Raw genomic sequence first — 17110 nt, 5'->3', positions numbered from 1 at the left:
AATACTAAGAACAAATCAACAAAGAAAAAAACTATTGAAAATATCTAAATGCAAGTATTCGAGAACACTTTAGTTATTTTTCAAACAGATAGAGTAAAGCCGGGACCCCATTAGGCCACGCCACGCCACGCCACCTCACGTCATGAAGATCTGTGCTTATCTTTTTCCATTTAATTACATTTGTTGCGTAGACACTAGAGCTCACGCCACCCCACGCCATCCCATGCTATCACACGTATGATGGGCGATTCGTCTGTCCCAGATCTCACGTGTACACTCTTTCCCACGTCGCAACACGTGGATTCACGTGGGAATAAGAATAAGTCTATAAAAACCGTTGATGTTCAGTTAAAAATTTCAACACGGCAATAGAAAATTATTGGTATAGACTTGGTTTTACATGAGATCTCACAACTTTTTATAGTGGGAGAATTGTGTTGTGAGAATTGGCATTTTTTACATTCTATGTTTTTGATGGAATTTATTTTGTGTTTTATATAGTGAATTTAATAAATTATTGTAGTCACCTCTTGCTTCTTGAATTTCAAAGAATTCTGCCCATGGTGTTGCTGACAATGTTTTTTTAATATTCGCTACAAAGCCTATCATACTTTGTATTAGCTCTGTATCTTTCTTAACTATTTCACTTAACATCATATCGAAGGAACCCTGAAGTTTTTTTGAGCTGATTTCCTATAAAGCAAATAAACTAAAAATTATTTTAGATACCTACCTTGTTTGCATAATATAAAATGTTTCAAACGGTAATATATTATTCCAGTGAACGAAAATATATAAAATGGAAAATAAAATTCAGCAAAATTTGTAAAAATTACTTCTTTAGTAACAGAAATATTTAGTTAGTTATAAAGGTAATGGTCGTAATAGTAACGGTCCGGTAATAGTGCGTCGGGCATCTGTACATACATATCTCAGGATTATGTAAAGTGATCTGAAAGGAAGCCAAAAATGCAATAATATACAGGGTCTCCCATTTAAAAAAGTCATCCCTATCCACTCATACCTTTTTGAGTTACCCTATAGAAGTTAACATATTTTTCTGATATACATCCTAGTACATACTTTATGTTTGCACTTAAACAAAATTTCCCAATTTTTTATTCTAGCTACGATGCCCGACACGCTATTGCCGGACCCTGTATAGTGAAGTGTGTTATTAATTATTGATTATTACCCGTTTTAATTGTCCAACGTTATATACAGTATCAATTGCTAATTTTAAATAGCATACGCTATTTTTTAAATTCCCCGCGCCATAACTTGGATAATCTTGAATTTCAGGGCTAACGTATATTCGAATCTTTTTACGCCGATTTGGAAACAATCTGATAAACCCATAATTGGGTTCCAGTTTAACACACTAAAATAAAATAGGATAGAGTCCTTTGTCCTTGCTAACATTGTCCTTTGCTAACTAAAATATGGATAAAACATATCGAACCGAATGAATTGAAAATACACTACTCAAAACAATTATTGCATATATTCTAAAAAAATATTTAATTTCAAAAAAACAAGGCACTTCTTAGGTCGGCCTACAATACCAGTATTTTTCACAATTTACCTGGATACAATAAACATTTCTTATTACCAGTACCAATAATTTACGCTATCGAAAGATGCGTACAATTTATCTTAGATAGTAACTATCGAAAACAGGAAATTGCCATCCTATCCGATAGTCAAGCAGCACTAAACGCGATCAACTCAGTAACCATCAATTCGAAGTTGGTCAAAGAATGCCTTGAGAAGAGAAGCTCAACAAATTAGGCAAAGAAAATAAAGTCCTCCTACTCTGGGTGCCTACTCACCAAGGGATAGAAGGCAATGAAAAAGCAAATGATCTAGCAAGGAAAGGAGCGAACACTCCCACTAACTGGACCAGAACCGTTCTGTTTTCAAAACGGAAACCAACTGAAAGCGGAACTGAAGAATCTGGAAAACTGGAATCCGTAACTTGGAATGGGTGTCCTCCAATGGTCTAATATACTCGAAAAAGTTCCTCAGAACTTACGACCGAGAAAAATCAAAGGTTTTCCTTGATTTAAGTAAAAACAATCTCCAGATTGTTACGGGGTTTCTAACAGGACACTGTCTCCTCAACCAACACCTCAGTAGGCTGAATCTGAGAAACAACGGCGAATGCAGATTCTGTGGGGAAAATGGAGAAAGAGCAGAACACCTTACCACTGAGTGCACCAAGACGACGACCATTCGTGCCATGAACTTTGGTACGGCTGATGTGGAGGATGGAGAGCTGGCCTCTGTGGAGCCGTCTCAGATACTGGCTTTTGTTAAAGCCCTGAGACTGTATGATGAGTTATAACTCGTTATAACTCAAAAAAGGGGAACACACAATAGATCTGTAAGGTCGTGGTGATTAACTCTCCTCCTAAACATTCTACATTCTACAACATTTCTTATCACCAGTATTTTTCATAATTTACCTGGATATGACAAACATTTATAATTGGGTAGAGTCTTTCCAACGAGCCAGGGAGGATTTCGACAGACGGTATCCACAAAATACTTCCTCTATGAGATGCTAGACCTTGTCGTTGGCGAGGAAGCTCCCTCAGGTGCTAGGGGGAATCCCCTCTAGCACTTTGGCTGGGTCTAAGGAGCATCTCATTGTCTTGTCCCTGGCTGTAGTGTGTAGTGGCCAGGGAATTACACCAAGACGTATAACAATGCCGGATGGGACGACCCTGTCCGTCATATCAGGCACCCTCTACTGTCTGTGGTCATGTATCACGGGCAGAGGGTGTGGGGGGTCTAAACTTAACCGCCCTGACCAAGAGGCGACAATCTCACCAAAAACTTAAATCCTATGATGCCGGGACCAGGTCAAAGGGATGCGTGGCTCGATAGAAGACTCCTCTACTGGTCTCAACCTTGGGACACCATGGGGCAAACCATTGTATTCTCATCTCCCTTACTTCTACATGCGGGGCTCTGTAGAAGCGGACACCCTTGCGGTGTAATTTACCTCAAATCTAATGAGGTAATAGAGAAAGAGGGATATATCATAAAGAGGTAGATGCCCACTTCTTGGAGGATGAACATCTGTTGTTGGAGGAGGACGGGGAATACCCTGTTCCCTCTACAACAGGAAGATCCCTATGTATAATAAGTTATAGACTGTATGATGAAAGAAAAGAGCTAGTACGGCCTGTGAATATTGCAGCAGTACCCTTGAAAAAAGGAAAACTTAATACACTCTATTGTGAGGGAGGAATATATATGGAGGCTTTCGTGGCGTTTATATCACAAATTCTACGACACAAAGAGCTTGATCAACGAAGGGCTGAAGAATGACCAAATACTAATGTAGAGGGCATCTGCGCCGAAGTGATGCGTGAGCAGTTCCAGCGCAGTTTGTCAGGCAAATAGGGTGGAATTTTTTTAGTTGGTAGGAATCCGGCACACCGCGGTCGCTGGAACAACAGACCAGTTGTCTAAGAAGATTTTTTTACTATCCCCAGAAAAAAACTGTATGATGAGCTATAACTCAAGGGGGGACACAATAGAACTTTAAAGTCGCGGTGATTAACCACCTTCTTACTCATTCTAAATTCTGTATCAACAAAATAACTGAAAATACAATTTACATGTTATATAAAATGATAGAACAAATATTAATTGTGGTGCATCCTCTCATTTGAAAAACTATAATTTTGACATTTTAAGTTTACGAAAGAAGGAGTAAAAATGTCGATACTCAAATTTATTATACAGGGTGCTACAAATTCGAGGTACGAGCATTGGTATCTCGGAAACCGTAATAGATACGAAGATGGTTAAATTGGGGCAAAGTTGCGCCTTGGGCTGTTCACCAAGATGCCATCAAAAAAGTTTTAAAAATTTCAAGGATTGCTGAGTTTTTTGGAAAAAACTGATTTTTTTGAAAACTAATTTTATTTTTTCCTGTCGTTACTTTTTAGAAAATCAAAAAACTAATTACGCATTTTCATAGCCACTTTATTAGGACTATCTGACAGTATTTTTAGATTTTCAAATTAGCTGATAATTTGTGAGATACAGAGGCCAACTTAATTTTTTTAAATACGGACTTGCATTTTTTATTTGAGATTTTGAAAGAACTCAGTCTCCTGAGTACAATGATATGCCACACTTTATACTTTTTTTGTTTTGGGTACCGGGAACAGCAACAAAACTATTTAATTATTATTTAAAAAAATTTCAAGTCCGATTCTTTTTTAAATTGTTTAATCTGATTATATTCATCGCAACAATATTGATCAGTGCTAATTAAAATTGAATAAGGAAAATTGAGCCAATTGAAAGATTCAAATAAATAATATACAGATCAGCAATTTAAAGATATTATTTTTAATTTTTCTTATTGTGAATTTGAAATTCTCAGTGTAAGATCTAATAATTTGCATAATATTTATCGTAGTTATTATGAATAAATTAACTTCTACAAATTAGTTTCTAAAGCTTTACATAGTCTACATGTTCGAAAGGGTTACTACCCTCCCTATTGCACAAATTTATTTTTCGTTCAATTTTATTTATAGCTTTTGAATAGAACTTCTTATACTTTCGAATGCATTTTGTACTCTTTATTGCAACTGCCGAGATGTGTTGATTTCACTTTTGTGTAAAATTTGGACCTGTCGAATTACTTGACGTCATCAGACGGTCCAGGATCCTTGCTTGCCATTATAGTGCTCTACCATTTCCAATCCATCTTCCGGGGAAATGATTTGCAGTGGCGTGCGGTGAAATTTATACAAGGAGAAGCGATTCGATAAAGTTAATAAAAAAAGTCGAAAAATGTGTTTAACAGATCACATATAAACCACTACCTAGATTCATATTACTTGCTATGAATTATTAATTAAAAAGCTTGGTCTCAACATATAGGGAAGCACCGGCGCCGCTTCCCTCGCTTCCATGGACCGCACGCGCCTGATGATTTGATTGTTTATATTATATGTTATTTATATTTTTTTTTTATTATTTTATTGCATTTGATTTTCCGTATTCAACCCACGTCACTGTTAAGTTTGAAAGCTTATCAATATTGTAACGATGAATATATTAAATATTAAAAAAAAAACAGAGCCGGACTTGAAATTAGTATAAATAAATTGTGTCCAAATTTCCAAAACAAAAAAAATATATTAAGTGTGGCATATCATTCTACTCAGGAAATCGAGTTCTTTCAAAATCTAAAGTAAAAAATGCAGGTCCGTATTTAAAAAAATTATCAGCTGATTTGAAAATCTAAAAATACCATCAGATAGCCCTAATAAAGTAGCTATGAGGATGTGTAATTAGTTTTTTGATTTTCTAAATAGTAACGACAGGAAAAAATAAAATTGATTTTCAAAAATATCCGTTTTTTCCAAAAAAACTCAGCAATCCTTGATATTTTTAAAACTTTTTTGATGGCATCTTGCTGAACATCCTAAAGCGCAACGTTGCTCCAATTTAACCATGTTCGTATCTATTACGGTTACCGAGTTACCAATGCTTGTACCTCGAATTTGTAGCACCCTGTATACTTTAGATCTTCTCTAGATCATATAGTCTAGGTTATATACATACATCTGGTAAATTAAAAAATCCACATGTTTGTGTTGCACTGGAACTGTTTGTCAAATAAATATCGGTATAAACAGTTTCGTAGATAGAGCATGTTCCCAAATCCACCATTATTGTATTCAAAAAATTATTAATATTTTCGGTAGATATTGCAGAAATATCCAGTTCATCGGAATTCGTTACGATTGCATAAACAGGTATTTTCAGTGGTGGATAATCTAGATAGTTCTTACTAACGAGCTGTAGATGAATGTAGAATTCTAAAATTGATGTCGATTTACAGAAGTAACTGAAATTGCTTTTGAGCATATAATCGCTAAAAATAATAAATAAAATTACATAATTATTTAAAAAAATATTATGCAGGGTGTCCCAGAAATCACCACAGAAGACACCTTTTATATTATATGAATTTTACATTATCGTTGTGACCTCAACCTTCATTCAGAACCACGCAATTAGTGGAATAAGTTGGTAGTTTAAATTAGCGTAGAAGTTTGTTCCTTTAACTTGAATGTAAGCATTCAGAACGTCAAAATTAATGGTAGGTATTTTCAATTCGTGGAAAAAGTTACAAAACTTTTAACTTTTCCACTAACTATACTTCAAAATTTGCTTCAAGGAATGTCATTTTGGCCTTTGATTCTCATCCGTCAAGAGAAATTCTGGTTAGAAATCAAACGTTGATTGTTTTATAAGCTAGATATTAGACTTTTTCTATATGGATACAACTGATTACCGCAAGCTGTTACTAGGATATTTTATTAATTTTAATTGTATTTTTTAGACATTGTGAATGATGGTAAACTAAAAAGTATAAAGTCGAATTGAAACCACTAATTTATTCCACTAATTCCGAGGTTCTTAATGGAGCTTCATCGTAGACTAGAGAATTACAGTTTTAATTTTACAGGATTATATTTACCATACGAAAAATTTTAACCACATTACACGACTACTTTGTGATGCCAGATAAATCGTCGAAACGTTTACTTCAAACATGTCACACAAATCTTGTGGAATACGTATAGATATTGCTTGACTATTATTAGAATTGTTAAAAACTTCGAAACATAATTTATAGCATGAATTAACTAGGCATGTCCCAAAATCTAACAATATGGGCTTTACTGAAATGAAGGGGCCAACTGTTTCAGCAAATACAGTTATCTCCTGAAATGATTCATAGTTAGACAAACATAATTTTATGTAGTAATAGAAAAAAAACTCAAAATTTAAGTGAGGGTGCAGTCAATAATCACCACACAGGCTAATAAAACTACTTTTTCAAATTTGTCAAGCTTTCGAGAATTTTATTCCCCTCATCAGGAGAGTTTGACTGAGTCAATTAGCAAAAAAAAACATCCTCTGCACAAAAAGGCCTTAAAACTAGCATCATATGACATTGGAATACAAGGACATTTCCTTTATAAAATATTAAAATACATATCCAACGACATTATTTTTCTTTAAACACAAAACAAAAAAAAAATTAAAATTTACTAAACCAATTTCTAGATTGTTGTTTCGAGCTCGATCAAACAGTGACTGAGAGATAAAATTCTCGAAAGCTTGACAAATTTGAAAAAGTAGTTATTGTACGATTTATATCATTACGAAAGTTTTATTTTAAAAATTTGTATCTTTTGAAAAAGGTAATAGATTTAATTAAGAGGTGAAAGAATAAATAAATATCAGCAAAATTTTAACAGAGCTGGTAGAAATGTAAGAACATGACAACGCTGTTTCTGATACGCTTCAGTCCGTCCGCCAAAAAAAACAAAAAAATGTATGGAAGGAAAGGATATGGAAGGAAAGGATATGGAACGGAAGGGAAACTGAAGGAAGCTGATATGGAAGGTATAGTGAGAATCAACCTTTATTAGCCTGTGTGGTGATTATTGACTGCATCCACACTTAAATTTTGAGTTTTTTTCTTAACTTAGTCAGTCACGACTAACTTGCTATTTTTTGTAGTAATATATGTAACAGTAGATATCATAACTATTTTGATTATACCTTTATTTCATGTCCCTATTGATACTTTACTATCACAAGTTAATTTTATTGATATTTATCTATGATTTTTTTAATAATTATATTTTTGTATAAATTATTATACCTGGCAACCACATAATATATTCAAACTTTCATATGGAACATCTTCGTAAACATCAACAGAAAATTTTTCGGAATAGTTGCCAATGTAGGAAGGTTTTTTGAAATGAACTTTAATTTTTTTCTCTTCTGCTGCCTTGAGAGTGATTCGAGTACATTCGAATTCAAAGGTATTTCCTATGTTTTCTAAGCACAGATCTAGGATAAACCGAATACATTCATAATTTTCATCGTTTTCTGTAATGCCGTTAAGTGTTTTTTTTTGGGATTTTAAGTTTTCATCTATGTTTCTGGAATTATCATGTTTTAGGTTGTCCTCTATTTCTAAATCATCCTGTATTTTTTTAACATGTAGTTTACATGGTTTCGTTCCTCTATTGATGAACTAGAATTGGGAAAAAAATAAAATTGAAAAAAAAATGATAATTTACATTATTGCTTCTCAAAAATATATATCACTCTATATTTATTTTCACTATTTACTGCAATATTTAAAAGTTTTTATTAAAACATCATATTTATTAGTAGGCCATGATTGATAATAAAAGAAACTAAAGAATTATTAAAAGTATACTGCTATCTGTCTCTTGTTTTATTTTGGGAGCCGCTAATAAATTCTTTATATATTAGGGAAACTTAACTCTCTACCGCTATTTGTAAATGTTGGAATACGTGTATACATAAGAATAATCTATCGTATCGGAAATTTTAGATATTCCTTTACCTAATTTACGTGAAATATACTTTCAGCAAGATGGGGAACATTCCCTCTTATAACTATGCAAATATTAGAATACTGTTAAATTATTATTTTTCAAATCAATGAATTGGAACCAATGAACGCATATTGATAGCCTCCTCGATTCCCGGATTTCGCCGTTGTCGATTTCTGATTTTGGGAATTTTTGAAATACGAAATATATCGTAGGCACTACAACAATGTCGAACACCTGAAAAATGCTTTAATAATTCAAGATTTAGATATTTGCAAACCCATCCCGTTATAAAAAAAAAGAAAAATATATTCACAGTTTCAGTGGTAACAGTTATTTCAAAAGTAAAATATATCAATCCCAAATAAATTTTAATATGTGTATGACTATTTTAGTAAATACCATTTTGATTTTTTTGTTATTTATCACGGCCTACTAATCAGAAAATGATATATTTTAAATATTGCAGTAAATAGTGAAAATAAATATAGAGTGATATATATTTTTGAGAAGCTCATAGCAAGACAGATCATATGATTTATAAATATACAGGGTGTTCCATTTGAAAAAACACAACTTTAGTTCATATTTTCAAAAATATTTTTTTGGTAGAAAAACAGACTACGCCACTGTATTCTACGTAAAAAGTTCTACAATAAGCAGTTTTCGCCTTCTCGATACCTTTAACAATAACAGAGATACAGGGGGTGTCCCAAATTGCAAAATTTTCGAAAAGACCCTGTAGCTCAGAAATGAAGAGGGCTATGAACATTTTGTTTGCAGCATCTTCCGTTTGACGAAAAAGTGGGACAGGTTTGTGCAAACCGCACCCTTCTATCTTCACTAATAACGGAGATACCCTATGATTTCAACCAAAATGGGACACACTGTACAGGGTTGTTCACCACATACGACACGGAGTATTGGAGCTAAACGATGAGATTTTTACAAATTGTAAGTTTTGGGTTCGTTGAAGGACTATTAGAGCTACAATTTAAAACTATTTTTACAAGATACAGAGTGTCCCAAATAAATAAAAAATATCAAAGTTGTATTTTTTTAAATGGAACACCCTATATTGTCAAGAGCAAGAATTTATGTCGCGACCATGTCGCGACCCCGTTTTAGAGGGTTGCGGCTAGGGACGTTTTAGGTATCGAAGATCATTAAAACAATCAATATATATAAAAACAAAATATAAATTTATTAAAGAATTAAATGCATTAGTTTAGGTAGGAGAAATGTCAAGCAGAATACCTTTTGACCAATAAAATATACTTAGAGAAAATATATAAAAAATATAAACTTACTTTACTGTCATTATGATACTTGGAGAACTCAACTCAACTGAACAGCATGACTTCTTCATTCGTTCTCCCCCGAGAGAGCCGAGACTCTCTTCTCATTTACTTTTTAATTATTCTCCATATTGATATTTACAACAATAAGAATTAAACAAAGTTCACCTTCAGACCTTAGTCTGACGTCAACTTGTTCTAGTTTAATTTTTATTGTGCAAACATTTATATTCTATTTAATATATTGGGTGATTTATTTTAATGATAAATACATAAATTCTTGCTCTTGACAATATATTATTACATTTTTAGTTTTTACGATTAAAATAAAGGTAAATTTGATTAAGGTTTATTACACTCAAACATTACCGTTTTTGCAATATTTTCAATTTTGTGAAATTGCAGTAAAAATTTTAAAGCTTTATTTCTCCAAGGGTATCAAAGTTTTTAATACTAAATATTTACTGAAGTTTATTTACTGATCAGTTATTGTGTTGCAATAATAAAAATAATACTACCTCATACATAGTGTCTAAATTTTTTTTTAATAATTTCTAGCTTTAAACGCCAATAACTTCTTTAATTTAAATTGAACGCCCTGTATATTTTAGGAGAATCAGATGCACAATTTAATTGTCTATCAAATTGTGTTATACCATTTTTTACCTATCCCTTCAAGTTTTCGTCAAATGCAAAATGCATTTTCTTATAATTTAGACCTCATCAATATACCCATGGAATATTGACATTTTAGATTGTTTTTAAAGCAACAAATTTACAAAATGTACAGGCTAGTAATATCGTTTTTAGGCAAAACGATAATATTACTAGCCCATTTATATGCAAAAAGAAAACTATTTAAATCTTTATAGAAGAGTATACCATTAATTACATACTTAATTGTGTTCGCTAATAAATTATTCTAAATAAATGTGTATTTGAATCAGAAATCAATATAATAATAAGTTATAAAATGAACGTCTCTGTTGTTATAAATAAGCATTTATTAAAAAATTAAATATCATTTTTAAGGTGTTACTGTTTACCACACTGTCTAATACACCTACAGTCAGTTAATGTAGTTTGAATACTGGAATCATATTAATTGGTCCTCTTTAACAAATATTTATACAGTTTTTTTTTAATTTTTTAATGAAATAAACGAATTATATCGATAATATTAGTATCTGTACTCTTTAAAAATTTGGTACATCTTTAAAAATAATCTAAAATGTCAGTATTCCATGGGTATATTGATAAATAAGTTCTAAATTACAAGAAAATGCATTTTCTACGGAAACTTAAAGAGATAGGTAAAAAATGGTATAATACAATTTCATAGACAATTAAACATTTTTTTTACAATTTGTAAAAATCTCATCATTTAGCTACAATACCCCGTGTCGTATGTGGTGAACAATCCTGTATAAAGTGTAAACAGAAATCCTTATAGTCCGGTCGACATTGATTTTTAAAATACAATTTTCAAAATGTTTTATTTAAGGAAATAAAATCTATATCTAACTCTATGATATCTAAATATAAAAAATTTAGGATTACATTGTACTGTTAAATATAGAAACGTTAAAAAGGAACAGCAAGCGAAAAAACTAACCTAATATAGAACAGTATTTTATAAACACACAAATTATTATTTGTGTATTATTTACTAGGTATATATTTTATACTTACGTGGATAAATCAACGCCATAAGTTTAGCACTAAACATCAAAGACTAAAAAATATGTCTCCAACATCACGACATGCCATTTTCAAACCTTTGAAACTTGCACTTATGAAACGTTCAATAGGTTTGTCTTTCTCGAGAACCTTACTTTGCGCATGCGTATTAAAAGTTGCACGTATTTCCATAATAATCACAATTTTATACGGTTTAGAAAGTACAAATACATTGTTATGGAAACCAACTTTTCATTGTCATAATCTTGTCATAATCATATGTCATAATATGGTCATAATTGGTCATAATCTTATTTCCATTATTTAAGGACGCTTGTTATTTGCGTTTTTTAATTTAAAAAATGTATTAATTCCTCTTTTATCGACCGCTTTTATATAGCCAAGGATGCAAGTGTGTTCAGTGAGAAGTTAATTTTAAATTTGTGCAATTATATTTCTATTTTTTTTTCGTTGGACTTTCTAAATACTCGTAAAAATGACTAGAGTGTGTGAAAGTTCTAATATAAAGGTCCCCGAATTATCTTTTCATAGAAGTAAAGTATTCAGTTGTTCTTTTATTTATATTAAGCCACATTGCATACTTTCTTGTTAGATTTTCTAAGAATATTGATATTCGTACGGAGAGGCTAAATATATTTTTTATATAATTTAATTTTTGTGAAAGTAAACATTCAATTTATTGTTCAAATAAAGCATTTTACAAATTAAATTTTTAAAATTAATGTTCAAATTTGGCGCGCGGACGATAGGTCCTCTACAAGGATAGATGGAGTAGAAGCATCGCGTGTGCAACAAAAACAGAAGATAAATGGAAATCGTTGATATGTTTGCGACAGTTTCCATAGTGATTTACTTATCCACGTAAGTATATATGATCTAGGATAGAATATGTATTTAATTGTGGTGATTTTTTTAAGATAGTTTAATGTTGGTGCATTAACTGAAAGTCTAAAGGGCCCTTAAATTACCTTAATAGTTTTAAAACTCTTCCCATAGCCTGCTTTCCAAATTGGTATTTTTCCAAAATTAATTGTATTAGGTAATATCTGTAAATTAACGAATTTTGGAAGACAGTTCAAATTTACTTCAAGTTGATGGTATTGGTGCCTTCGAGTATTATAGGAACAAAAAAATATTTTGCCATTATACGATTTAGAACTGTCGTACGGAGAAAAATGTATGTAGAAAAGTGCGGTGCAACCAGGATATAATTTCTTAATTCCCAAAGGGTGTATTTTGAAAAGGAGTTGATCGTATGAATCTTCAAACCAAAACTTTAAAAATCGTAATTTTCTTGTCTCAGTAGAAACGTTCGTAATTCGGATCGATTTTGAATAACTTTTGTGCGTGTCATAATTCTAAAAAAAAATAAAAAAATAAACAATTATAAATTATTAACCCTTTTGCATAGATAAATGAAACAAGTTTATATTGGAAAGTGCCCATAGGGACAATGTAAACACTATTTGACGCCATTCTTACAACGGCAACGGTCGCGATCCAAAGCTTTTGAAAATTTCGGAGCGGTTCGGCTTTTACCGGAATTATATCGCCAAATATTATTTATTCAAATTTATTATTAATTTATTTTAATTTTATAAATAGAATACAGTGTGTTGCAAGCAAGAAACTTTATTTTATATTAGGACATGTATGAAATACCTATGAAACATTGGAAACCGACGTTATGCCACGATCCACCATGGTTTTTGCAGTTTACAGTTCACAGCATAACTTTTTAAGTTTTTAATGCCACTTTTTCGTAATTATCACGGGTTTGAGTAAATAAAACTTAAATTAAACTCACGAGATAGCAATAATTACTTTGAAAATTGACGCTTTAAACACCTTTCGGAATTTTTTCAATGAGAGCGGTTTAGATTTTGAAAGATTTTATAATTTTTGAACATTCTGACTTGACGAGGGATATGGACAAGAGAAAATTATTTCTGTTTTTGTTTGCGGTTGTTCTTAGCAATCGCTATAGCAGCGCCAGATTGCGTACAACGGTCGCGACCCAAAATTTTGACGGGCATTCCAATCTAAATTTATTTCCTTTATCTATGCCATTTTCATTAGTCAAAATTGCAAAGGTAATTTTAGGTAGGTTTCTAAATAACTTTATAGTTATTTCTTTAGTAATGCAAAAATGTATTCCAAATGATTTTGAATTAAAAACAGTAAAGCTTCATTCAGAACCTCCCAATTAGTGGAATAAATTACTAGTTTCAATTACACTTTATACTTTTTTTGTTTACGATCATTCACAATGTCTAGAAAACACAATTAAAATTAATAAAATATCCTAACTATAACTTGCGGTAGTCTGTTGTATCCATCGAGAAAGCATATAATATTTAGCTTATAAAACAATAAACTTTTGATTTCTAACCAAAATTTTTCATGACGGGATAATCAAAGGCCAAAATGATATTCCTCGCAAATTTTGAAGTATAATTAGAGGAAAAGTCAAAAGTCTGTTAACTTTTTCCACTAATTGAAAATTACTACCACTAATTATAACGTTCTGAATGCTTACATTAAATTTAGGTGAACAAACTTCTATGGCTAATTGAAACTATAGTGGACGTCACGAATGTTTGGGAACGATTCATCAGTCGCAGAAGTGTCTAGTTCTAGCAGTCAACTATTAAGCTTGACCAATCAGGTTGGTTAGCGTGGTTATTTGGAGTGTGTTAATTCATTCGTGTTTGTCAAAAACTCTAACGTGATTGGTCGGGCTTAACAGTTGCCTGCTAGGGCTAGACACAAGTATCGGTCGCTACCATGTGAACTAATCTGTTCAAGGCCTTGTTTTAAAAATTCATATACAAGGGTTCAAGGTCACATAAAACTTAATTCCAGTGTCGTGGTGTTTCAAGTCATATAATAATCAATATATAATCTGTTGTTTATGTTTTTTTTGTGCGGATAATCAAAGGCCAAAATTATATTCCTCGCAAATTTTGAAGTATAATTAGTGGAAAAGTCAAAAGTCTGTTAACTTTTTCCACTAATTGAAAATTACTACCACTAATTATAGAATGCTTACATTAAATTTAGGTGAACAAACTTCTATGGCTAATTGAAACTACTAATTTATTCCACTGATTTTGAGGTTCTGAATGAAGCTTAAGTAATAATACAGGGTGTCCTAATATTCCGTGGGCATAGAATTATTACGTATTATTTGAATCAAAATAAGTTCATTGGACACAATTTACCTCTATACAAAAGTGCTTCGTTTGTCCGTTAGAGGACATTAATCAAAACTAAACCCGAACATTAATTACTTTAAAATTTATGAAGCTTATTGTCAATGTTGTTAGATGTTAGTTAGTCTTTTACTAGATTATTAGCCCATACTATAGGCTTGGTGTATTTCAGTTGATTTCAACAAATTCCGATCGCGGCGCACTCTACGGAACAAATCAGAAATTATCAATATATAGTTCATGCCGCCGGCGCTGTCATGTCGATCGCATTAAAATAATATTGAAATCGGGGTTTTGTCATAATATTTAAGTATTTTAGTTTTTTGCTAGTACAGTTATTTAGACTATAAAACACTCAGGTACGAGGTTTGTGTGATGTAACGCTGTTTCGGGTAGTAACAAATAAGTGAAAAAGATTTCGAACTAGGCGTCTTGTTGTGTTGTGACAATTTCAATGTTAATAAAATTGCCTAAAAAAATGTTAACGCGTAAAGGAGAGCGTAATTAAGGCGTTCTTGGGTGCAATAACATTCAATAACTCAACTTTCCCGGATATTCAACTCTCCCGAAACAACACTTTATAGCTTCATAATTTCTTACACCGATTTGAACAATAGTCAACAGTAAAAATGGATTCAAGCAGTTCGACGAAACAAGTGAGTAAACAAAGTGCTCGTTACATAATCAAAAAATTAAATAGACATATACTAAGAGGATGAAACATAATTTGCAATATTAATGGTATACTTTTTTAATCAACTATTGATTAAATGTTTTATGAACATCTTCTCAAATTATAATTATAAACCTTTAAAAAATTTCGTTATAGCCGAAATAGTTCCAGTTATGCCCCACAACATAGCAAAACATAGGCACCCCAACTCTTGTTTAAATCGGAATAACGGTTGTCAAAAAAAATCTTAAAAAATGTGTTTATTTTTTTAAACTTTGATGTTCTCTAACGGACAAACGAAGCACTATTATTGTACAGAGGTAAGTTGTGTCATGTGTAGAGAACCTAACTTATTGGTTCCAAAATACGTAGTATCTCTATTTCAACGGAATATTGGGACACCCTTAATTCGTTAATTACTAGAAACCTAAAGTAAAAAAAAAACAACTTATCAAATCTTTGAATAAAAGCTTTCTGTTACCTTAAATATAACTTCGTTTTGTTTTAATAATAAGCCATAATCTTTAAGGCCATGACTGTCATATCCTTTTTTACAGATTTCTGTATCTTCCAACATAGCATCAAAGTTTTGGAATTCTTCTATTAGATCTAATAATTTTGTGGTATTTTCTGGGAGAACTTTAGATCTTGGATTTATTACAGGTATTACTGGCAATTCAAACTGTTGATGCTTAAATGCGAAATTAACAGGTAGTTTCTTTCGATAAGGTAATGCTTATACAGGGTGGTCCGAACTGTATTTCGGAAACTTCGGCAGCATATTCTGCAGATAAAAATAATTTAAAAAGTTCCTATGAATGTATGTCCTAAAATGCTTAGTTTTGGAGATACAGGGTGTAGAAGTTTTCTTTTTATTTCGATTTTTTCCAAACAATTTCTGAAGTAGCTTTAATATATGGATGAAAATTGGTATCTAGGAGTTTTTTTTGACATGAGAAATTTGATTTTTATGTCAATATGACTTTTAGAGGGCCACCTCTAAAAGTCATATTGACATAAAAATCTTTTTTTAGCCACCTACATATTTTTTAACTGGTTTGAAGAGTAATAACTTTTCGTCCGTACCTGTATAAAACTACTGAGTAATATACATTTGCGACGTTTTTTACGCAAAAAAAGGTCTCTTGGTAAAAATCGCTACGTGTAATGGTTCTCGAGATATTTGGAATCGAAATGATCAATACCTGTCATCATTGACATAAATTAAACATGTTGACTAAATACCTTATTATTGTAAAAAACGGCGTCTAGTTGGCGTGGAAATGACCATCGATGACAGTTCCCATATAATTTTACATATAAAATGACAGCGATCTTCATTTCGTAGCCATCGCTGACGCCGTTTTTATTCGAACATACGATAGTTATTAGATTGAAATCCTAAATTTAAAATGTTTTTATGCCAAAAGTTGAACAGAAACTGTTTTATCATCATTTATGAAATTATTCATATATAATAATAATTAAAAAAAATTCAATACTACTCAACGTGTTTATTTTTTGTCAATAATGCCCATGTTTGGATTCTAAATATCTTGAGAACGGTTGCTCGTAGTGATTTTTACCAAGAGACATTTTTACGCAAAACGTCACGGAAATGTATATTTTTTCACTCAATAGTTTTATACAGGTACGGACGAAAGTTATTACTATTCAGAACAGTTACTATTCAGAACATGTAGGTGGCGTCCCCTGCAAATAGGAGTGACATCACTCATTTTGATTGACATCAAAATCAAATTTCTCATGTCAAAAAACTCCCAGAAACCAATT

At 31.8% G+C, this 17110-nt stretch overlaps 1 protein-coding gene across 6 annotated transcripts in view; it reads right to left on the bottom strand.

Annotated features, from left to right (window-relative positions):
- The window catches only part of LOC115884977 (cilia- and flagella-associated protein 74-like), a 54107-nt gene that overhangs the window by 26006 nt on the left and 10991 nt on the right, over nt 1–17110 (bottom strand). For 4 of the 6 annotated variants that reach the window (XR_004050656.1, XM_030903706.1, XM_030903708.1 and 1 more), the window contains 7 exons: nt 15798–16007; nt 12397–12786; nt 7721–8101; nt 6524–6771; nt 5602–5914; nt 1196–1381; nt 528–693 (listed from right to left, as the gene is read on the bottom strand). Coding sequence is in view for 5 of the 6 variants with exons in the window: in XM_030903706.1 (XP_030759566.1) it covers nt 528–693; nt 1196–1381; nt 5602–5914; nt 6524–6771; nt 7721–8101; nt 12397–12786; nt 15798–16007 (1894 nt within the window). In the remaining variant the exon portion in view is untranslated. The remainder of the gene's footprint in view (nt 1–527; nt 694–1195; nt 1382–5601; nt 5915–6523; nt 6772–7720; nt 8102–12396; nt 12787–15797; nt 16008–17110) is intronic. The other 2 variants (XM_030903707.1, XM_030903710.1) reach the window with 2 other exon arrangements.

This window comes from Sitophilus oryzae, unplaced genomic scaffold, assembly GCF_002938485.1.
Source record: "Sitophilus oryzae breed Bouriz unplaced genomic scaffold, Soryzae_2.0 scaffold_359_pilon_pilon, whole genome shotgun sequence".
NCBI classification, from domain to species: Eukaryota; Metazoa; Arthropoda; class Insecta; order Coleoptera; family Curculionidae; genus Sitophilus; species Sitophilus oryzae.
This window is presented reverse-complemented; position numbering and strand designations above follow the sequence as displayed.